The 25,188-nt window shown below is 37.3% G+C and overlaps 1 protein-coding gene across 1 annotated transcript in view; it reads left to right on the top strand.

The window, feature by feature from the left end:
- Nucleotides 1–25,188, top strand: part of LOC136675188 (protocadherin Fat 3) — a 104,057-nt gene that overhangs the window by 15,183 nt on the left and 63,686 nt on the right. The window contains exons 4-9 of the mRNA XM_066651615.1: nt 9,265–9,326; nt 19,788–20,102; nt 21,013–21,284; nt 22,245–22,270; nt 22,916–23,052; nt 24,631–24,906. Coding sequence (XP_066507712.1) covers nt 9,265–9,326; nt 19,788–20,102; nt 21,013–21,284; nt 22,245–22,270; nt 22,916–23,052; nt 24,631–24,906 — 1,088 coding nt within the window. The remainder of the gene's footprint in view (nt 1–9,264; nt 9,327–19,787; nt 20,103–21,012; nt 21,285–22,244; nt 22,271–22,915; nt 23,053–24,630; nt 24,907–25,188) is intronic.

Below are 25,188 nucleotides of genomic sequence, written 5' to 3'. Positions count from 1 at the left end.
TGCTAGCTTTTCCCCTGTTAACTTAGTGCAGCGTTTCTGAAAGTGTGGGGCGCGCTCCCCTAGTGGGGCTTGTAGGTATTACAGGTGGGGGCAAGGAATCTGAAGAAACGAGCATTTCTTTATTAATGAGCCTGTCTATATTAATGCCTTTCTTTTTTCCCTATAAAGTTTACTCAGTAAAAAGCACCCAATAACAATGGTTTCATTAATAGCCCTTAAACATACAAAAGAACATTAAAGATTAGACCAGAAAAATGTAGGCTGCCTGGAACCAAAATATGAGTTTCGCAAACATTTATTTTGAAAATGCGCCACCGAGATTTACGCGATATGGCAGTGAGTCAGACACCGTGGGTCTTTCAGACTTCGTTAAGGCGCCTGTTCAAATATAAAGCTGCTCCAGTCATCAGCTTCACTGGCCTCTGTGTGTTGTTTGGGACACAGTCTCACGTTCTAATGCAGAATTTTACTGCCTTATCTACAGGAATCAGCTGATAGCTATGTGATATTTTGTGAATGGGGTGGGCTTTGACTCAGCAAATATGTCCCCCCCCCCAATATCAAACTTACTCGTACGCCCTTGTACCTGCCTTTGCTCATTTTTGCACAGATTGAAAAGCGAGAAACTGAAGCACAGTTTAAGTACTAGGCCAATTTTCTGTATTTTTAAATGTTTGAACACTGGTGTTAATGTTGTATCTGGTGATATAATGTTAAGCTACTGATTTAGAGATAGAAGTTGATGCTACTTCAATAAATTAGAAAATTGTAAAATTGCATCTGTATTTTATTACCATTTTTTGGGGCGTGACATGGTACAGGTGGGGCGTGGAAATTCCCCTTTGTCTGAGGTGGGGAATGATAGAAAAAGTTTGAGAACCACTGGCTAAGTGGTATGGTTGCGAGGACCTAGTGAATGAGTGGAACTTGATCATGAAAATTATTAAAAATTGGAGAGATAACCATTTTACATAATGTAAAAATTCTAGCCCAATAGAGTTTTTCTAGTTGTGACTTGGGCTTAGTTATATAGCTAAATCATGCAGACGTGCAGTATTTTGTATTTGAGTGACCTTTGCAGGACTGTTGTTGTAGTTTTTGCTGATTTTGTTTGAAAACCTGTTGCTCCAACACCAGTTTCTGCAGGGCCAGGTGGCTTTAGGTAATGCTGCAGGAGTATTCAGTACGTTTAAAACACATTTTAAAATGTCTGAATTTTGGGAGTGAGTCACTGCAACCAAGGACTAAAGCCCACCTCATTAACTTCATCCCTCATTGCCTCCAAAACTGTTCCCTTTCTGCAAAATGTGAAGGATCATGGGTCGACCTGAATTGTAAAACCCACACCTTTCTACTATGCTATAATTAATCAAAACTATCCAAGGTATTCTCCAATGTCTGGAAAGGTCAGGATAGGAATATAGGGGATAGTTTTTTGTACAATTTCTTTGTTGTATTTTTTCCCACTATATTACATTTGTGTCCAAATGTGCACAAATGCATTCACTGTAGAGGATGCTGCATCCCAGAGGATTTTCATTACAAAATCAACAAATGTTTATTTACCCAGTTTTGCCCACATTTTTGTATGCACTTTGATGTTTGTATGATTTGAAAAGTGCATATTAAATTCTGTAAGAAACATTTGTAGACATCTCTACTAATGAGTGAGTCCTGCTACTGACAGTTGTATAGTCTCCATTGAAAAGAACTGACCAATAGAATGAGACCATCTGGAACAGTTGAATAGGATCTGAAGGTTACTGTGCCCAGTGCCAAGCATTCACTAGAGGGGAGCAAACGCCCCCAGGCTTTGGACTATGGAACAGTGAAACTGCATTCTTTGGAGTGATGGATCCCCATCCATTACCTTTGGGATGAGTTAGAGATGTGTTTCTGATCAAGAACTAATCACCCAACACCAGTTCCAGATCTTACTAATGTTTGAGTAAGAGTGCTGTCGAACCAAAACAGAAATACTGGTATCAAATATTCTCTTTTCCCAAACAGTACTGCTTTAAAGCAGTCACTGAGGCTGCTACTGCTTTAAAGAGGGTCAAAATCTGTAGAAATCTTTGATTTGAAAAGAAACACAGTGTGAGCATTTGTTTATAAAATTTCCAATCAGGAGATGCTGTGAACGCATCACTTCCTCAGGTAGTTGTATGTGGCCAGAGGCGATATGGCTGGGAGTCCTGCACTAACAGCTATTGATCCACTCGTTTCTGTGTGGCTTCACTAGTGGACTAGTAATCACCTTCTGCGTCAGGACATTGTCTGATCATCTATTAACTGCCACTCAAGCACACATGCGAACACACCCACCCACAAACTGTATGGAAGCCAATACGTTACTGTCCCTCAGTGCTGCTGAAACTTCTCATGGGTCTCTGAGCTCGCCCACTCTTTGTCACATATGTCGTGAGTCATGAATTATCAGTGTGTGTGTGTGGCTTAATGAAATAATTAAACCGGTTTCTTCCACTGGGGAAGTTTAACAGAGTAAACATAGGCCCTAGGCTCCACTGTCATAGCTCATACTTTCCCAGACACACTGATATTTTTCATGTAATATTAGTGTAACACATTACAAAATACACTGTGACAGAAGCTCTTGCGTGAACTAGTTTTATACAAAGCAACACACTGAATGTAAACACCACTATATTATGCACATAGGTCTTCTTTTTCATACTGCGCTTATAGCTCCCTCCAGGAAAACTTTGTGCATCAAGTCAAAGATCTTGTTTATATAAATAGCAGCCAATTGCTCTGCTGTGGCTGTATGCTCTGTTTAAGAGAAAAAGCAGAAAAAAATCGTGAACAAATCTATTAAAAAAAAAAAAGAAATAAAATTCTGAAGCTCCACAGCGCTGAGAGCTCAATACGTTAAGAAATGTGTAAATAAAGAAATAAAGAATAAATAACTAATAGGCAAAATCAAGCATTGGACGGCAGCTACTTTGCTTTTGTAGTCAATTCCAAACACTGCTTTGAAATTTTAATGGGGTGAAGTTTTGCAATTATCTTTGATCAGTCGATTTGATTTAGGAGATTTGTCTAGGGCCGTTTAAATAAATCGCATTACTGTGCTTATAGGAAGGACTTGGAAGAAGGATATTGGATGCAAGTGCGTGATGATATTTACTAGCAGAAATGCTGATCATAAATAAGATGCGCAAATAACAATCAATTTCCACAGCACTGATACAAACAATGCTCCCAGGAACACAGGGGAAAGCAAGATGTATAAGCAAGAGCCTAACCCCTGGAAGATGAGAGTTAATTCTGTTGTTTTGCTTAAAGGTGTATGCAATAATTATAGTTATGTTTATGGAATTTCAGAGTTGTGTTTACGCTGAACGAGTCATGATTTTAATTATATTACAGAGGTAGGCCAATGCAGGGTAAAGATTCTTGTTGAAAGACTTTTCCTGTTCTGGTGTGGTGTTCCTGTCCAAGTCGCGATTCAAATCATAGTCTGATCTGTGGAGGGTAACTTTTAATTATGAGAGATGTATCAGATTTAAAAAATTATAAGTAATTATGATAAAATACATTTCAGTTTAATGCATTATAGCTAGGGAATGGCAATATAATGCTATGTTTGTATTTAAATCTCCAAATAATTAATTAATGAATTCATTGTCATAACCACTTATCCTGTTCAGGGTTGTGGTAATTTCCATTTAATCTCAATGTAAATGAAAGTCTATAGAAGTAGTTTAATTCAAATTTAGCTTTACATTGCCATTAATTCACTCTCACATACAAGTGGCTAAATGTTTGTGTTGCTCAGCCAACATTCCTTCTGAAATTAAGGGTATTAATATATAGTTTGTCCCCCTTTCCTGCAGTAACAGTTTCTGGAAAGGCTATACTACAGACATTTTTGTGAGGATTTGATAGGGCTGGATGATACGGCCAAAATTTAAATCACAATATATTTAAGCAATAATACACAAGAGGGAGTACTATAACATGAGATATTGGCACTGTGGCCGAGTGCCGAAGATCAGTACCACAGAACCAATATCTCACAATATAAGACGAACCTCGAGTGTATTATTGCGATTATAACACAGTTGGTTATCGCCGTTTACCATTGGGTTTTAAGATAAAGAAGACCGTGTACATGTGTTTGTTTGTTTATCAACCTTCCGCAAGGAAATATAGTTTCATTCTGTCACACATTTCTTTTTCTCTTTTCAACAAACTCTGGATCTTTAACTTGTGCGATGTTAAACCCATCTAAATCAGGAGAGAGATAAACACACCCAGTCAATAAAATGTCATGGTAACCATTGTTTACAGCAGATTCAGACCATACACTAAACGATGTCAAGTTCTCTCTGTTTAAGTTAAAAGTGAGTATTTTAGAGTATCACTCCAGAGCTGTGCTGCAGAGCTGGCGAACGAGAGCAGCGGAGAAAAAAGACAGGCCTTGGTTTGAGTTAAACACAATCACAGAAACCACATAGACATAACAGTTTATTTATTTATTTATTTATTTTTATTATTTCCTAATTTTCAATATAAGGTGCACGAAAGGATAATGAACCTGTTCGCTGTTGCATGGAAGCGCTGGCGTCGTTCCTAGGTTACATGTATTTTGAGATGCTGAAGGGCTTCCGTCAGAGTGCCATTGTTGTGTAATATTGGCACTCCTGAAACGTCTCTCAGCCAATCACATTGCAGGGTCAGAACTAACTGTGGTATAATTCTTAATTTTTTGGCTGATACAATATAATTCTGATATTGATATAAACCGTATAAAATCCACTGACAAAATTCCAAGAACAAACAAGAAACATGACATCACCATCAAACATAAACCTATATTTTTCCTTTTTCAATATTAATATTTTTCAACTTTTTAACATTTTAAATAGCATGCGCTGAAGTGACGACCTGTCAGCCAGTGACGGATGTAAATAATGTACATTGAAATATTGAAAATGTATTGGAAATTAATATTAGTGTTATTGAAACATTTTATTTTGCAATCATATATTGATATTGAATTATTGCCCAGCCCTAGGACTTGATGGAGTGTTCCTTTAAAGGACAAACGTGATATCAAAAGTTTAGAATTCACACTGCCCTAAGATTTTCTCTGCATGCTTTTCTGTGTTTACGCTGTTGGTGATAAGTATCACTTCTGAGGCCTAAAAGCCATTAACGACTGCAAAGTCACTCAGGGAGACATTATAAAAATATTGTACACAGGCAGTGATTATCTGGTCAACAGACTCAGGTGATGATGGAAAGGTAGAGTGGGGATGGAGCAGCTGGGGGCACATAACAGCGGTGTTACTTTATTTAAGCCTTCTAGTGCACATTAGTGAACCTCTCGTAATGGGAAATGCTTTTATATACAGTACACTTCCTCCTGCCGCTGGAGCACACATTTACAGTGAGGCTTTTAGATTGTGTCTGGCTCACAGATCAGTGAGACATTAACGTATGCAGTTATTGCTTAATTTAACACACTCATGTCAGTGCTTTTGGATTATGTGCTACATGGTGTGATTGCTAGGCTTTAATGCTGGAGTCATCGTTTTAATTCCATCAACACATTACAAAAGGCATATTCATGCATTACAGGACGATGACTCTCACAGGCTGCTTTAGCTCACACTTTATTTCTATCTATTTCTAGCTTCCATGCTTCCATATCTTTTCTCTTATCTGTGTCTCTGTCCTTGTCTCTCTCTCTCTCTCTCTCTCTCTGCCTGTGTCTGTCTGTCTGCGCTGTCTTCCAATGTCTTTCTATATTTTCTCTTTCTCTCCCTCATCTTTTATCTCACTTCTCTCTCGATCCCTATCTTGTCTCACTTTCTCTCATGTCTCTTTCAGTCTCTCTCTCTATCTTACTCTCTCTATCTATCTATCCCGTGTATTCTCTCTATCATTCCCCCTCTGTTTCTCTCCTATTTTCATTTCACACAGTTTCTGTTGTTTCTCATTTTCTCCCTTCATATTTTTCTCCTATCTTATCTCTTGCTCTCCCCCTCGCCCCTTCACTCTTGCCCCATATTGTGTTCTTTTGCCCTCTCTCTCTCTCTCTCTCTCTATCTCTCTCTCTCTCTCTCTCTCTCTCTCTCTCAGTGTGCGTGCATGTGTCATGGTGATAGTTCACAGCTGTTCTAATTTGTTTAATTGAGTCTCTCTGGATCAGGGTGTCACACGTCGGGGAATAGTCGCCAATTCAGCTGCGCTCTTCCGCTCTTTGTTGCCACGGTAACGGGACGGGGTGACACAGCGACCCAGTGAAAGGTTTGAGGTGGGGGAGGCCGTTATAATCCCATCGCCTGGCCGTCACACTCACGCACTACCACGATCACACAGACATGTGCAGGCCAGCAATAAGCTCTCGTAAAGGTGTCTAAGCGTTTAAGCACAGTCCAGACAGCACAACACTTATTGTTATTCTAAGAACAAATAAAATGGTTTCAGAAAATATCTGTCTGACTTTCTACAAACACTCTGAAAGTAGGACAAAATGTCATGCGTTTATACTGACAGAAGACTTCTACCCCGATGTTTGCTTCCATATTTAGACTTTTTTTCCCAAAAGACACACAAAGGTAAACATCTGTGCAACACAAATATTATTGGCCCTGACATTGTAGCTTACCGCTGGTTTTCCCCTGGATTTTCTACAATTATATTGAGAATTACATTAGTTTAAATGGGATAAACATGTATTGCACACAGACTGAGTCATACACCTGATGTCATGAAACCCAGTACTATGTCCATGGTTGTTGGGTCCGGTAGTTTGACCTGTTGTCACTTATTTGATTACAGTTTTAATCCAGGTGTCTCCAGCCTGAAGGGAAAGTTTTGATTTCAAAATATCTCTCTAGTCTGGACCTCACTAGGTCTTAAGGTGGTTTTAAGGCTTTCTAGAGGCCACAGGGGGCTCTGGGGGGAAAAAAACAGCTCGACAAGTCAAATTCATGCCATCTGTGAAATGGGGTTATGCCAGAAACCCCCTGAGCTCCGACGGCTGCTGCGCCCTTCCTCCTCCGCTCCACACAAGTGTTACAACCAAGCTCCGTCAAGCCATGTTTCCAATTTGTGGCACTTCGCTGCATAAACTTGCAAATGGACTGATAATTACTTCTGACTCTGATTTCAAAATGTCCCATGTGGGCTTTATGGCTTATTACATGGATGATAGATAATTAGCCATAGTAGTTTTGTGGAAAAATTTAATTGATACACTTTCCACCACTGCCCTAAATTTTGTTTACGAGCCAAGACATGCTTTATTTCTTAGGTTTTATTCTGGGGATACAAGGCTAATGTAGATAGCAGTTACTATTGATTACTAAGATAGCAGATGGCAATTACTATTATGCCAAGTGCACGTCTATAATCATCATACGCATTCATCAAGTTATTAAATAATAGACTTGTTTATGTGGTTTGCTGCGATGTTCTCTATAAACAAATAGAAGAAAACTAAAAACAGTAGCAACACCTATTTTGAAATATCATTGTCATATAAAACAATAGGATAGATACTTTAAAACATTTGATTATTTACAAATGGCTAAATACTTATGAAACGTTTCTCATTATTTTACTCAGAACTTACTACATGAAATAGGACCTACCATGTTGCCACTATGACACATGACATTTGAGTTAAAATTTGGGGTCTTTAAACATCATGAAATATCAACTGATTAGGCTACTGGGGCTTGACCTGTATAATGAACCAGATGACATGGTGTGAGATTAGGCAGAATGGTTTATCGGGGGGGGGGTGTATTTTGTTAATTGTTGTACTATTGTTACATGGTTTACAGCAATATTTTCCCTTGAAAACATTATTGTTCAACATTATATTTATTATTATTTGTCATTCCTGTTAAGTCATTATTGTTTGTTACGCAAAGTACCATCACAAGCCCACTATGACCACAAGCATTCCCTCAGTTTCAGCCTGAGCACCACCAGAGGAACTCAGTGGTTTAGAAAAAACCCTGCTCTAAAATGTACTCAAATCTGTACCAGCTTGAAAGCATAAGAACATTGTGACAGTTTTCAAAGCACTTTGTTTAAGAAGAAGCTCACAATCGCAGTAAAAATCCTCTAAAAATCATGCCATGATTCCTGCCTTTGAACAAGACAAAACCAGTCATGCTTGATTTAAAATTATGAATGGATGAAGTTAATGCAGCTGACAAGCAGTGGACAGAAGTCATCACAGTGACAAGTTAATGCTCAAATCATTACTTATTATTTAATCGTCTCAAATACTGTCCATAATGTGTTTTTCTGACAAGGCATGACACTCTTATTTATAAAAATAGACAAAACTGCACTGCATAACTGAAAACAGAAATAACCACCATCTTGCACTGCACTATAATTTAAAAAGTTAGTAGCCACATACACGGAATTAATAGAACCGCTGTTCAATTAAGCTTGCAGTAATCTCCATAGAAACGCATTATAGTTATAATGGGATGCTCTGGTGAGGCTGTGCATGACTCAAAGACACTATGCCCAATGCTTAATATCCTGGAGGGTTTTAAAGACCTCCAGCAGTGTGCTGTGGCACAGTGGAACTTCGTTCTCTGAAGTGATGGCACTCCATCTAATAATTTTAAGTGCTGTAGTCACATTTGTGATCCAGAATTAATCAACCCACATCAGGATTTATCCCCACAAATTTTTGTGCACCTGAATCAATTTTCCAAAAAAAAGTAGAGGCTGTTGCTGCAAACAGATTCTATCACTTATTTCAGAATGTCCTACGTGGGTGTTTCACTTATTAAATAAATGATATATGGTATCATATGGTAGCCCTTTTAGTTTGCTGAAAAATATAACTGACACTTTCCACATAAAAAAATAGTTTATGAGCCAATATGTGTTTTCAAGTCGCTATCTGTGATTATAAGAATTTAACTTTAATGTGTTATTATCACGTTACCTCTGAGACATAGAGATAATTTCCCAGACTTTTAAGCCTAGTCCTGGACTATATCCTCCTTTCACTGGAAAAATCACACTGTGTGTGACACTCCTTTCACTGCTGTGTAGTCAAGGACAATGTTTAATCCCTGTCTAGGAAACCACCCCATAGTGTTAGACACCACATTACCCAGTATTATTGCTAAATTAATTCACATAGTTTGTGGCATGCTTTTTGGCGTTTGTGAAGGAAAGAATGTAGTAAATGGGATTTTTGGAAATATTTGTTTTCTTATATTTATTTATCTATTTATTTATTTCCCTTAGGTCTTATCACCACCACGTCAAGAAAACTGGACAGGGAACAGCAGGCCGAGCACTTTTTAGAGGTACAGTGTCTTTGTAGCTGCTCATATATACCCTCATACTGAACTAGCTGTCTTGTCTTCACTGAAGGGAAAATAATTTTCTCCAATAATTCATTAGTGTGTCACAGAGTAAGGGAAGTAATTACAGCAGTTTCTTCTATGAAGAATGTGAGTAAATCTAATGGTTTTCAGTGGCCATTAAACAGGTAATGCTTTGTATTACACATACTGATTGGCTGGGACATATTCAAAGCTGTTGTAAAATACTCTTTAGACCACACACAGCCGTTGACTTCTGTGTGAATGCTTAGTGTATCTTCTGAAAACAAATGTATTGGTATGGTCTCCTTTCTTATACGTTTCCCCTCTGCTTCAGTAACAGCTTATAATATTCTGGGAAGGCTTTATGTTAGATATGAATTAACTGTAAAATTATGTGAGCTAATGTTACATTATATATAGGTTTTATGTAAGCTTTGCAATGCATTTTGCCTTGTGAATGTTGACGTTGGACTATTAGTTTTAATACCACTCAGTCTCTTTAGTTTAGCGCTCCATAACAGAGTTCCGCGGCTCCACAAATCAGTGGTGGAGGGTATTATACACTTTTACACACTTTAGCTGATGCTTGGCATTGGGAGGGCCTACAAGCTCAATCAGTATGGATCTACATAGAAATATCAAATAATAAAATATTTTGCTAATATCTCTCATTGAAATTTGCATTTTTATTCAGAAAGACTACCTCTATAAATAGTATTAAGCTGTTCTTAAGTGTATCCTTCACATATAAACCCACTGGCAGAAAATTTGGGACATTATGTAAAAGGTACAATATCATGTCTGTGATTTGTTACATCTCTAGAACCTGGCAAAAGTACCAAAAACAAAAGATTTCTAAGGTTTTCACTGACTTTGTGTAAATATAAATACACATAGAAACTGATGCCTTTAATACACTCCAAAAACTTTGGAACAGAATCAAGCTTATAGTTTAATTTCTCATTAATTACACGTTTTAAGAATTTGGGGCCTGAGGATATCTTTTCTCATTTTTCTTTCAAATATCAATAAAGCCGGGTCTGACATTCAGAAATAATGATTTTATTTAATTAATTATTTTTTATTGATTAATGAACTTTTGAATGAAATTTTGAAGAAATTCCATGTATAAAATGGCTTAATCTGTAAAAAATAAACATGTTAAAGTCTAAGCACCAGCGATATGAAAGTGTCAAACAAATAAATACAGTGGAATTTGAGTTCCTAACTTGTGTTTATTGATAGTCAGAAAACATGTTATTTCTTACTAATTCAAGGAATAAGGACAGTTGGTCCACCCCCCAATAGGCGTCTTGCATGTGACGTAGATGGTGGACAACAACTCTAGAAGTTGCACTTAATTTAATGCAAAATGACGGAAAGGTGTGTTGTTTTTGGCTGCAATCATTCAATGTACAGTGGGACATGCGCACAAATGGCCCAAAGATCCCAAAATATCCAGAAAATTGACTAAATTTGTCAACTTTAAGCGGGCACTTTGGAAAGGACCATCCGCTCACTCCGTTATCTGTAGCTCATTTCACTGGCGCTTTTCCAACAATATGGGCATGTAAGGAGACCAACGAAATGTGTTCAAGAGCCTCTGTAACATGGAGGTAAACAGGGTAAGGACACTCACTTCGCCTGTTTTAGTTGGTGTTAGTTAACGTTAGCTTGACTTGCTAAACTTGGTGGCTCAGATTATAATAAGCTACGTATCACTAGTTGCATTACGGAGGTTTATAGTGTCGGATGAATTCGAGTTCGACTTCGATCACATTTACAAGAATAACGGTACCTCTACATTTTCAGTTTAGCTTATTGCTCGGCTATTGTCATGAATAATGTTGGTTATTTAGCTAGATACTGTCATAACAGTCAGTCATAACGGTGTTTTACCGCAGCGTTGTTCAGCTGTTGTCCACCAGTGACGTCACGGTGGCGTTCAAAAATTTCCGTAGTGAGCTCGGGTTTTTCCGTCAATTTAATAAAATTGTCAGTTTTAAAGCAAATTAAGCTGCTATTTTCATTTTAATTCATACTTATACATGTCAGTAACTAAAATAATGTGAAATATTCATGGAGGTCCATTAAGTGGTGCTTAGACTTTAACATACAAAAGAAATACATTTAAGCTTGATAACTGAAGAATTTCCTTAATAACATAAACATTCACTCAGACACTGCATGTTTTCCGAATGCAATCCGGAAGCTCATTTTTAAAATTGTTTTAAAATGTTTCTCAACTAAGAAATATTTATTTGTGTAATATTTCCACACTTTGACCTTGGTAAAGTCTTCACACACAGCAACAGTGTAACGGTTGAGAGGACTGTCTTACATATAAAGCATGGTACTGCATTGAATTTTGTGTCTGTTTTGGTCTTTTATTGACTTTATCAAACATTGTGCAATGTTTACATGATCTGTTTATTGATTTGTTGCATGAGCACATTTGTCATCTAAAGGGGGGAAAGAGAGAAAAAAAGTAAGTGACCAGCTTTGTGTTTTGCATAGGAAAAGACAGGGGCTTATATGCTATTGATTATTTAAAGCAGGATAGATTGCATACAGGGCAAAATAAGGGCCATTACTATGCACTTTAATGACTTTGTAATGAAGTTTTGGATGAGAGCAGAGTGAGGCAATAGGCCTACAGAAAAAGTGATGGGCGTGTGTGTGTGTGCATGCGTGTGTGGGTGTCTGTGTTATCGAGCACACGTGGCATTGTTCAGATTTTGACACAGTCTAGTGAGCAAGCCGTCATTGATCAGCTTGGTCAGTGTTGGTCAGTGGTGCGGGTCGATGGCCTGGGCATGAATTCCCCCGTGATCGTGGCCCCACGTGCATGAGCTGGAGGGAAAATGGGTAATATCTTGGCTTTGTGGATTGTCTGATGTGCTTTTGAACTCTTCTGAGCTGTTGCTCGAAGCTGAAACGGTGTTTGAGATCAAGAGTCCCCTTCTGTGTGCCAGCACACTGATCAGTGTGGCCCCCAGGCCTTTCACTGGCTATTATCTAATGGATCTGTGAAGGGAACAGAAGCAGATGTGCATTCATAGGCTATGATGCTCATAAGCAGCATTTTACCCCACATAATATATGGAAAAAAAGTAAATATATATGACAGAACCTTCCTTTTTTTAATTCTCTTATGTCCATCGCATGCTTTGAATCATCACTCGAGTGTGATTTATTATATTCTGTAACTTAATGCATGCATTGATCCGCTAAAGCAGAATTATTCATGCCTATTTACTCCCCCAGCGTGAAATCATAAACGCTGTAGCTTCTCACATGGTGTTTCATCATAGATATTTTTTTTCTTCCCCCGCAAGCTGTTTGACGAGAAAAGTTTCTTGATTTTCAAGTCACATGCACTTCCAAACTCATTCTGATGAAAATGCAGCGATGGATAAAGCAATTTAAATCCATACAGCAGTAAATATATTGATACTTGGATGAAATAATAACTGCAGTAAAAGTAAGAGCAGCACAGCAAAAGACTTGAGTGAAGTACAACCTACTTTCTGGAAAATATTTAGTGAAATGAACCATTATTTAACTGAAAAAAGTACAAACACCAATTCAGATGCTGTGCAAAATGGAGATAAAAAAACAAAAGGCAATGATTTGCGATTATTATATGTTTAAGAGAATGTAGTACAAAAACAATATTTCAAATGCACGTTTCCCAATGTTTCAAAAATGGGATGGGGCAACAAAAAACTGGTAAAATATTGTAATGTTATATAAAAAAGAAACATTTCAGAGAGGCTGAGTCTTTCAGAATAAAGATGGAGTGGGATACATTAATCTGTGAAAGACTAAGTGGACCAACATTAATGTATTTATTACATTTAAACAAATTTAGAATTTGACGCTTGCAACAGACATTATACAATATTGGTAAAGAGGCAAGTTTACCACTGTGTTACACCACATTTCCATTTAATTACACTTTAAAATTGTTTGGGAACTGAGGATACTAACTGTTGCAACTTTGCAAGTGGAATATTTTACCATTCTTTCTTGGTACAAGGGTTTAGCTGCCCAAAAGCCCATGGTGGTAGATGACAGATCCTCCACTTATTCACTTATGTGCATTTGGAGAAAGAGGTGCACTGCATGCAGGCCAGTGACGCACACTCACACTATCTACAAAGCTACGAAGATCGTCCATTTCTTCTATGGAAATGTCAATTTATCTCTGAAACTTGCTGGACTCATCTACCAGCACCACACATTTCCACATTTTATCTCAGATGTTATGAAAGGTTTGTGAAAGATAATTAATCTGTCCATATATTTATAGACAACTCTTATAATTACTGCTAACTTAATCTCAGCTAATTTAAACTGCGTCATTTGTGGACACAGAGGTTCATTGGTGCATGCAGTCTGTAGAAAAACATGAAATGACTTACTCCGGAGCAGTTGCATATGAGGTTAAAGTGTCAGTGCTCAGTGCCCATTGTCATTTAGAGGGTTATAAACCCTGTGGAGCTGTGGAACTGCATTCTCTGGAGTGCTGGAGCAAAATCTAATACATTTTGTAGTGGGATTTGTGATCCAGAACTAATCTAATATCATCAAGCTATATAAAAAAAGTTATATAAATATATATACAGTACTGTGCAAAAGTTTTAGGAACCAGAGATTATGAGATTTAAAAAGCTATTTATCTGAGCAGTGTTAATTTGCTAAAAACAAACAAACAACAAATATCACCCTAAACCATCCAAAACCTAGTTTTACCGGTAAATAAATAATGATTTTAAATAATGTGTGCTGTTGATTTAACAAATTCATGCAACCAAGGAGAACATTGTTCTTCAAACTTACTCACACCTACTATTTTATAGAAAAAAAATTCTATAAAGAAAATGTTATATTTCTAATTTGTTTTATATTCTTATTTATTTGTATTTACTATGATTATATATAACTTTATACAAGCACCACACTTACTGAGAATGCATTAGTTTAAATATATATAACTATTTTAGGTGCCTAAGACCTCTGCACTGTACTGTGTATGTATATGTAAACATAGCACAAAAAGTAACGAAATTTGTGTTTCCTTGTTGTATCAATGCCTCTTGTCAATAATCATATGCCATTGGAAAGCCTGTAAATTTCCTATTTAAATGATGCCACATTTGTAAGGAACATGAATTTGTGGGAGGAGCAGTAGAGCTGAGTATGTGGGCTGTGCTCCATGAAAAATTTGCCAAATCCCTATTGCCAATGCTAAACAGCTTATTCTACCATTGACTCGTTTGGTGGACTGGGTGATTGAAGTTTGCAGAAACAAGACATATTGGCAATTTAACAATATATTCACGTAACAAATAGGAGTCTCAGTAGCGTGTGGAAGAACACAGACACAACTGCTGGACTGTGGAGAAATGGGATTGCCACAAGTTGCAGAATTTCATCTCGATATCTCTCTGCACTGAGATCACCTCCAATTATAACAAGCCTCGTTTTTCCAGTGAGGGAGATGCCACCCCACACCATCACCCAAAATAAGCCATTTGTGTTACTTATATATGTATGTTTTATATATATACACACACACACACAAGGTGAGTCAAGTCAGGACACCCTTTTATTTCTTTGACATGCTACATGACCAACTTCCAATTGGAAACGCTTGCCCTTGATTCAATATGGCGGCTGTCAAGATAACAGCCATGCCCTGGACATAGTCTAAAAGATAAGTCCCCTCACCCATGACTTGCTGGGGTATTCAGATAAAAGTGTGTCCTGTGACTTTTGACTGCAGCAAACAACTTCCTATTGATTCCCTTGATGTCAGAAGAAATATAATGCACCATGCCACAGAGTGTATCATAATAGGAACTGAAGCTCTATTATTCTTTTTTTTTTTTCAATCCTTTTGGTCTAAAATAAGTTGTTAAAGCGCCAAAGGCAGTGATTGATGATGATAATTAATCTCAGAGCAACACGGCTACTGTCACAATCAGGGCATAAAGAAATTAAAGTCCATCAGTTTTTAACTTAAACACTGTGACAAGCTGCTACACACCTTTGTATTAATGTCAGTTGTTTAATAATATAAAAGTTGCAGTAGTGGATGTGCATGAATCGTACCACAACTTAAGCAGAAAATAATGTATTTTACCATGCTCCTTATTTTAATTTGTCATTTGATTACAGAGTCCATTTATTCCTCAGCTAATTTTACATTCATTCATTGAAAAGACACCATGTTTTATGGATAATGACATACATTCAAAGCTTTTCTCATGGAAAATACAAAGATATCTTGCTTTGCGCCACAATGTAGAGACAAGAGCCTTTGTTATAGTAAGAGCCAATATTATAGTTTCCAGTGCATATAAAAGGTAAAAAACAGAGTTATAGGGAGAGCTAGATAAAGACCATTAAATACTGTTTTGCAGGCTCTTTATGTCTGCTAAATGGTCCTTATCTTGATTGGCTGCTCAGTATGTGTTTAATTCAAAAATCAGTCCAGGCTACAACAGTTATAAATGTGCAGCATAGTTTGCATATATGGACTGAATAGAAAAGTTTCACTGACATGATTTAAAATTCTTTATAATCATTATTTTTAAATACTTCAAGAGGAATATAATAATACTTATTAATCAATATAAAACATAGGTGTATGTAGTTTTAAGGCCACATCTACAGTTGCAGTTCTCTTGGTTGTTTATATTTTGAAACTAAGCATCTTTTAAGGTGGAACAGTGTGTTTGATAGGGGGAATAAAACGACTGATCATGGATGAAGTTTAATTATCATACGCTGTTTGAATTACCACAGAAAACATATTTGTAACTCTATATGTTTAGTTTTGTAGTTCTTTTTGTAATGCAATTTTTGCAGAACTGGGAGACATTTCCACCTTAAGTGATCCAAAATAGCAAAATAAGTCTATATTACCCACCTATGGAGCAGTCATGAGCAGTATCCTCATTTTGGTTCATGCTTTTCAACATTTGGAGTTCTCTTTGTTGTCTAAAAATACTCCGGATGCCTCTGCTGTGAGAAGAGAAAGAGATAAAGACTAGAATACCAGACAGAGCCTTTGTCTTTTTACTCATTTACAGACACTGGGACTTCGTAAACACACCAGACTGGTGTCCATCATGCAAACAGTGGAAACATCTCCTGAATTTTATGAATAAGTGTTTTTTGATTACAATTGTGAACTATGCCTAGTACATTTTTTATTTATTTATTTATTTTTATTAATTTAATTTTTATTTTTTTTTGGAGGTGAAGAAGCAAACTGACTATCAATCCCCAAATTAACCAGTTTATACTCCTTTGAACACAACCTAATATATACAGGCCTTTGCTGCTATGTTTCTGTAAAATGTGAAGAAAAAACACTGGGGAGACAATGGCTGATTGCTTTTAATATTCTGCTGTTAAAAACTTTGTTACATTGTGATGTATATATATTGTCTCAATCACTTACAGGATCATTCCATTTGAGACCTCGTTTGCATTCTTTGAATATACCACAAGCAATCAGCCTTGTAGTTTGACTGATTTAAGCCTCTTCTATATTACATTTCCACAGTTTCAGTGCTGGAAAACGCTTGAAGTACGCCGCTGAAGTACGCCGCTTCCATCATTTAATCAGTCTATGAAATAATCATTTAGCGTTTTGTGAGTTAGTTTTTAATGAGCCTTTTTGACATTTTACATGGACTGTCATGCATTTTGTTTGATATCTCAAAACTGTTACAGTCTGTGTAAAATAATTTAGATTTTTGCAATATATATATTTTTTTGCTATGAATTTTTCACTTGTAACATGCTATGCTAGCAGAGCCACAGTAGCACACTATTTAGGGTGTTGCACAATTTGATTCATCTGGTTGAATAGGTAGACTTATTATGGTCTTTGTTGAACTGGCTGAAGGAGATGAGAAAGCAATTAAGCCTCAAGCTCAGCCTCAAGTCTTTTGGTTTCCCAGAAATGCGGTTTGATTTTATTGATTTATGGAAATCACTCTGTAATCCTAAAGCCCTTTCAGAATGTATTTCAATTTATTGCCACATAAAAACTATATATATATTTTTTAATTGGACATCTGGGCCTATAAAACCTGTACAGAACTTTAGTAAATAACTAATATTTAAATGTATGAACAATCTTCTACTATTTTTATTATTGCTGCTACTAGTTTTGAGTTACTAGAGTTACTACATAGCTAGATTTGCATTTCCTGAAGGAAATACTGAATTGTGTGTGGCAGATGTGTCCAAAAAACTTTTTTGGGGAGTATTTGGGAGAAAGAAAAGTGAGCATTCAGAGGGATAGACCAAGGACCGTGTGTGTGCTGTGTCTGAGACTGAGTGGCCTATTTCAGCTGCAAAAAAGTGAACTGTAGCAGACTTAAAAAAAAAAAAAAAAAAAAAAAAAAGCAGAAGTGCACTATTCAGACTTAGGATCTACAATTGTGCAAAGTTTGGTAGTTCCAGGCAGAAAATGCTGTATACAAAGTGGTTTATAAGGTGTCTTTATTATGATGATATATCTATGTGTGTGAGTCTGTGTGTACTGTGTGAGAATTATACCACTACGAGTGTGGCAGTTAAATTTGAATGTGTCAGACATTCTGTCAGTCATTTCCTATGGGTAACCATATCATATTTCAGCGAATGCTGTATGAAAACCATACACTGCACCACTTAGAAAAACTCAAGCACAGTAGTTGGGCATATGATCTAAAATCCTGCAGTTTTGGTGTTTCTAGCTTAAAACTAGAAATTGTTTTAGGAACTGTTTATGGAAATGAAGGAACTGTTAAACTTTCCAATGATTCCCATTTAAATGAATGTTTAAATTCGTGATACAGACAATTTTTGTCACTACAAACAAATGCTCAGGGGCAGCACGGTGGTGCAGCAGGTAGTGTCACAGTCACACAGCTCCAGGGACCTGGAAGTTGTGGGTTCAAGTCCCGCTCGGGTGACTGTCTGTGGTATGTTCTCCCCTTGTCCGTGTGGGTTTCCGCCGGATGCTTCAGTTTCCTCCCATAGTCCAAAAACACAAGTTGGTAGGTGGATTGGCGACTCAGAAAGTGTCCATGGGTGTGAGTGTGTGTCGCCCTGCAAAGGACTGGCACCCCCTCCAGGGTGTGTTCCTGCCTTACGCCCAGTGATTCCAGGTAGGCTCCGGACCCACCGCAACCCTGAACTGGAGAAGCGGTTACAGATAATGAATGAATAATGATAATGTCTTTATTTATGTAAGGACACTTTGTTTTTTGATTTGGTGAAAAAAAACACTCTTCAGTTTAAGCCAGAATTGTTTGTTTTAAAGCAGTTAAAATATACAAAAAAAAAGCCTTTTCTCATACAGGAAAAAATTACATTGAACTCTATGGAGCACTGTACCCTCTCTTGTGTCAGTCAAATGCCCAAAACTGTAATGTGAATCAATTTTAAATATACAGATGTTAGTATTTTAGTAGATGTTTCTACCTTTCAAAGCCTTTTTGTTGTTTCAGAGTGAAGGTGTAAGGATTTTACAAGAAATTGTTTTGCTGAAAAGTGGAATTAGACATTTTTTTTGTTTTGTTTCGAGAACTAGAGTGGCGATGACATCACCCTCTCTAATGCCCCTCAATAAAATGAATATAGGACAGAAAGATAGACGAACCGGAGAACACAGAGGGCTATTGGTCTGAGATTTGACATGATGGGCCCCAGGTGTGACCATAAGATTGTGTTGACCATTTCTGTTGATTGTAAAGTGTCCTTGGGTACCTAGGAAGGTGATAAAAAAGTGTAACAATCAAAACAAGTAAATAAACAGTGGGTCGAGTCCAGTCTGTAAGAATGAATTTTGGTGGACATATTTTGGTGCATTGCTATAGGAGAGTTTTGCCCAAAAATAATTAATTAATGAATTAATTAAATAAATCAAAAACATAAATGTATTTAAAATGACAAATCAAACTGACACACTGAAAAACACATGCGCCTCTCACTGCAAAGATATTCAAAACAGTTTGCATGGTGTCTGTATGTTAAATGATTCTGACTGTATTCATTATAGAAATCTGGATTTAAAAAAATAAATAAATAACTATAATAATAATATTAAACAACAACAATAAAACAAAATAAATAGATAAATGGATAGATAAATAAATACCCTCAAAACAAATGTCACAAATAAGTGTGCATCTTCAGTGTCTTTGGACCTTATTCCATTGCAGGTACATGCAAATCCTGTCAGATTCAAAGCATTATATTTTATATTTATTGTACTGTCTATGTGTTGTAACTTTACGAATTTAAGCCAGTATTTACAGAAGGCTGAAGTCTTCAGAATTAAAATCATCTATAGGTGAAAAGACAGATATTCAGTGAGAAAAGTAAAAGAAATACAATGACTAAATGAGTTTGACCAATTTTGTCCAGGTAACAGTTACGGACAGCAGCGATACATCCAGGCAGTCCACGGTCTGGGTGATAGTGCACATTCAAGATGAAAACGACAACAAACCGGAATTCTTGGAATCTGTTTACCGCATCAGTCTCCCAGAGCGAGACCGGAACAAGCGCGGAGATCCCGTCTACAGGGTATTCGCCTACGACCGAGATGAGGGTCCTAATGCTGACCTCACATACAGCATAGTGGAGGGAAACGAGGATGGCAAGTTCTTCATTGACACTAAGACGGCCATGGTGTCCTCCAGGAAAATGGTCACAGCAGGAGGCTACGACTTCCTAACAGTAAAACACCATCCTGTTTTGAGAACATTTAATATTGTTTTTAATAATTTACTCAGTTCCCCTTCCATAACCTTGTGCTGTTAATCAGCCGAGGCATGTTTGGTTGTGTCTGAAGTTTACTTCTTTAGGGTCTTTAGAACTGGAGTTACATGACCAGTGTACCTATTAACTTACACAAGCTTATACACTAATTAGCATTATGCAGACAGCAAACCTAAATCAGACTTGCCTTAAATCACGTTGAGCTGTTTAGTAGTCTCAATCTCAGTCTTTTACTTACAGCAAAACTTTGAGCTCCCATGGTCTAATTGCTTCAGTAATTTGCTTAATTACCTACACATCATGTACAAACGAACACACTTTTGTGCATTTTAAGTATTTGCTGGGAAAAAAACCCCACAAAATGCAGTGGCCTGTGCAAATGGTATAGCACATTTTATGTTTAGGTTATTTCAGTATGTAAAATTCTAAAATTAAATTGTAATAAAAATTACACACACACATATATATATACCGCTAAACATATATGCGCTAAACATTGCTGAAAATGGCATATTCCATTTGCCAGAAATATCTGAAGTTGACCAGAGGTATTCAAACATTTGCCTGCAACTTTTGCTGTTCTCATTGTTGGTCATACAGTTCTGTGACTAGTTAATTATATTCGTGCCATAAACCAAGACAAAAGAAAAAAATTGGTTTAGACTTCAGACACAATCCCATCTTAGCTGATCAGCTACACCTGCATTAAAGAGAAATGTTTGTACAACAGATGAAGTTTGTCAGTTTTAGCTGAAGTATCACTATAAATTCAATCACAGACTCTTTTATATTCTATTTCCAAAGGCTCTTACAACCTATTGTACACCTCAGTTTTTCTCGTTTATTATGCATCCTCCGTCCTCTGCAGATAAAAGCCGCAGACAATGGGAGTCCTCAGAAGTGGTCGACTGCACGGCTGCATATCGAGTGGATCCGGAAACCCCTGCCCTCTCTGCAGGCCTTGCGCTTCACTGCACCCAGCTTTAACTTTACAGTAGCAGAGAGTGCAAAAGTGTCCGAAAGTGTGGGGGTTGTCACTGTCCGGCAAACAGAAACACCATTCTGGTTTGATATCATTGGTAAGCTACTGATCCCTGCAAAGGGATGCATTAGGAAATATCCCATGTTCTCCCATATGTGGTCTTAACTTAAATTTTTCTTTAGTTTTGTACAGGAGCTACAATATACAAATATAATTTAATGTAAACTTAATAATGGATGCCTTTATCTGTATACACATGTGTTCAGGCTTGACCATTTTGAGCTATTAAAGCTAAACTGTAACCTTAAGGGATTTGGATCTCACATGCACTGATCAAATATTACATAGAAATAAACTCTGTTTTTGCACATATTTTCCATCCTTCACCCTACTCACCCCACAGGGCACCCACATCAAATATAATTTGAGCGGTGGTGCATTCTCTGCAGTGACACTAATGCGATGGTGATGTGTAGTGTTTTCTGCTGGTACGAGTGGATGAGACAGAAAAGTGCTGCTAGAGTGGCCACCCACTGTCCACTCTGTAAGACACACCTAACATGTAGAGGGAAAGTTAGAGACAGTAGCTCTGTTTTGGTCACTGGTCACGAGACGATGCCCACATAATGTTTTTGGATGAATAGTTTTGGTTGGTAGGCTGTTCTTGGTTCAGCAGTGACGGTGAAGTGTTTAAAAACTCATTCCAGCGTAACACACACTAACACACCACTACCACATCAGTGTCACTGCAGTGCTTTGAATGATCCACTCCTAAATTATAATCTGCTTTGGATGTTTGGATGTCTGTGAATTTATTTATTTTTAATGTATAATTCATGCTTTTTGGCCATATTTTGGTGTTTTATTTAATATCAGCTTTGCCTTGTTATCAAGGTTTCTGTATGCAGATGGTAGACTGGCTTTTTTTCTGAACCCAAATTTTAGGCTTTCCCATGACAAATCAGCCAATTAGTCTTAATTCAGCATGGATGGGCGATTATCGTCAGTGTTCTCTCTGCCTCTTTCACACTCTCTCTCTCTTGCTCCTGCTACTTCTCCTTCTTCATTTATCTGATTTGAAAAGGTGGAAGACATCACAAGAGATCTTAGAACTCCAGTGTTAGAAACTGTGCAATTGATACAGGCAGGGAGAAAAAAAAATGCCCTTCTTATTTTGCTTGCATTTTGCATTAGCCATTACTGGTCTGCTTATCCAGCTTCCACTTTTTTCCCAGGCTTCCTTTAAGAACTCCACTTGCTTGGGGCAAAAGCCCAACTCCTGTTACAGTAAACAGTGAACACTCAGACACCTGCCAGACTCCGGCTCCTCTGATCTCGGTAAAGTGCGGTGGAAATTGAGTGGAATTGGATAAGATACATGCAATGAATACTAAAAATGCCCGGAGAGTTTGCCCTCATCCTTCAGAGTGGACCGGAATTAATGATTTGAGGAAGCGCGGCAGAGGAGCCTGAACCTGCTGCAGCTGTTTTGTGGCAGATTGCGATAAGAGCCTCGTAGCTGATGAGAAAGATGGCAGCATAAAGCAGCTCATGTTATGAAATCTGTGGAAAAAAAAAACTTTGATGATGGCTGCACAACATGGAAATCGATTTTCCCAGGGAAGCGGAAAAAAAACAACCAATCATGATATTGGTAGAATGATAGCGTTGATCCACCCTAGCTAAACCCTGACATCATAAATATGCCAAACGCAAAAGACTTTCTTGTGCTTAAAAGATGCTATCCTGCTCCCATTTGATATGTGTTTGTTTTTTTATTTTGGAACAGGAAGCTATGAAGGACCCTTTGACATCCACAGGGGAATGGGGACTGTAGTATTAGCAATGCCTCTGGATGCAGAGAATCAGTCTGTCTACAACATGACCGTCCAGGTGACTGATGGGACAAATACAGCGACCACACAGGTATTATTATATTAAGAAAGGCCTTTAAACACATTAAACACACTGCTACTGGATGAATAGTCTTCTCTGAAGTAGTTTCTCATGCTAAAATAACATGTTATATTCTTAAGCTGAATATAACTCTAATCTTTAAAAAAAAAGTGTAGTGTCATTTGCTTAAAAACACCTGATGTTTCACTATGTGACTTTGTACAATATTTTCCCATCCACTTTTCGAAGCCACCACCCTACTTCTTCATTTAGGGAGAGTGTGGTTAGATGAGCCATTTTTCCTTATGTGGTCATCAGCTTAAGCCAGAATGAGGCACAAAGTATCTAAACTAATTTCAGGATATTTCCTATCAACTTAAATGATCAGAATGCAGCTGTGTTCGAAAAAAGTTCCAAAAATATGGCTTCTTATAAAAAAAAAGGTGTCCCTGTGGTTATTTTTCCCAGGCTAGGGGAAAGTTGATCAAAGTCGGTGTTTAAGCTGCACCATCTGGGGGTAAACATATTATCTAACTGAATCTGAATCAAATATTAAATATAAATGACCATAAATTAAATTATTTTAATTAAATTAAAAATTTAAATAAAAAAATGTAATGTTTGTTTGCATTTCTGAAACAAAATGTTCAACACAAAATGTGTACCTTTCTCAGAAAGATTACTTAACCTACATACAAACTGAATTAGAAATAAATCATTTATAATAATTATGATAAATTATAATTATATATAAAAATAATAATATAAATTGTCACTTAAAAGTCTAAAAGTAAAATTGATGCCCAAATTAACATTCACATGACGTATGTCAAGTGCAAAACCAGTCCTTTTGTCACATTGGAAACTGCTAATAAACCAAGGGCTACAGCTGGAAATCTAGTGCAAATGACTATTCAATACTCCATTCATCAAGACTTCTGATGAATTGTTACCCCCTCCTTGCAGTTCCTCCAGGCTTTTAAGGTTGAGAGAGCTCCATCAGCACAGCACTCTACTGGCTCAATTTACCCCACTGCGTTTGACGTGCCCCAGAGCTGCCATGTTGGAAGGGCAGTGGAATCCAGGCTAACATTTAGTTAAATGTTTTACACACTGGTTAATCAAAAGCATTTATTATAAATACATCTAACCGGTTTTAATAATAAATTGATGCTTACCACCCCTCCCATGTGCTTCCAACTATCACCGTCTGGCAGAAATATTGTTTCTAAAATGTATGGTCACATGACAATTAAAGTTCATGGTTGCCTAGATGCAATGGGGGGCAACTTACCCATTGGCTCATTTTATCCCACTTATGTATTTTAATGAAATATATTTTTATGTAAAAGTTGTATATTTGTTCATCATACATATTAGATATGCCCACCTTCCTGCCATTCCCATATTGATATTCCTCTAAGAACACTATTCCTCTGGTGCCTTTCTATTGTAAATGCACCACTTTATATTCACACTAAAGGACGTGACAGCTCGAGGTATATAAAGAGACAGCTGACCTAGGCGCTTTTTCTTTACAGGTTGTTTTTCTATGGCGTTTTATTATGAGATAATGCAGATATTTTAGCCTGTTGGTTCTATCTCCAGGTTTATATCAGGGTTTTGGACAGCAACGACAATGCTCCAGTGTTCTCCCAATCCTCGTATGAAGTATCCATTTCCGAGGACACTCCAGTGGACACAGAGATTCTGCGCATTAAAGCTACAGACAGAGATGAAAGAGCCAAGCTCAGCTACTCTATCCACGGCAGTGTGGATCCAGCCAGCATGCGCATGTTCCAGATCAATCCAGGATCCGGAGTCATGTACACGGCTGACCGTTTAGATTATGAGGCATGCACCCAGCACATCCTCACGATTATGGTGAGAACACTATACATATCTTATGGACATGCCATATACAATATTTCCCAATTGCTTTTTTTTCCTCAAACATTCAAACCAGGCTTTTAAGCTAAAAATTCAAATCCATAACACCATTCATCAAAAACACCCATTTCCCTAAACTGTAAACACTATTCCCATGTTTTGACGAATGATTCAGATTTCTTGAACTGTTGTTGCAAAACTCACCACACACTAATCCCTTCATTTATCATTGTCTACACCATGTGGTAATTTAGAATGCGTTTGCATTCAATATTG

Source organism: Hoplias malabaricus, chromosome 18 (genome assembly GCF_029633855.1).
Source record: "Hoplias malabaricus isolate fHopMal1 chromosome 18, fHopMal1.hap1, whole genome shotgun sequence".
Lineage (NCBI taxonomy): Eukaryota > Metazoa > Chordata > Actinopteri > Characiformes > Erythrinidae > Hoplias > Hoplias malabaricus.
Note: the sequence above shows the minus strand (reverse complement) of the source record. Positions and strands in the feature narration are given on the sequence as shown.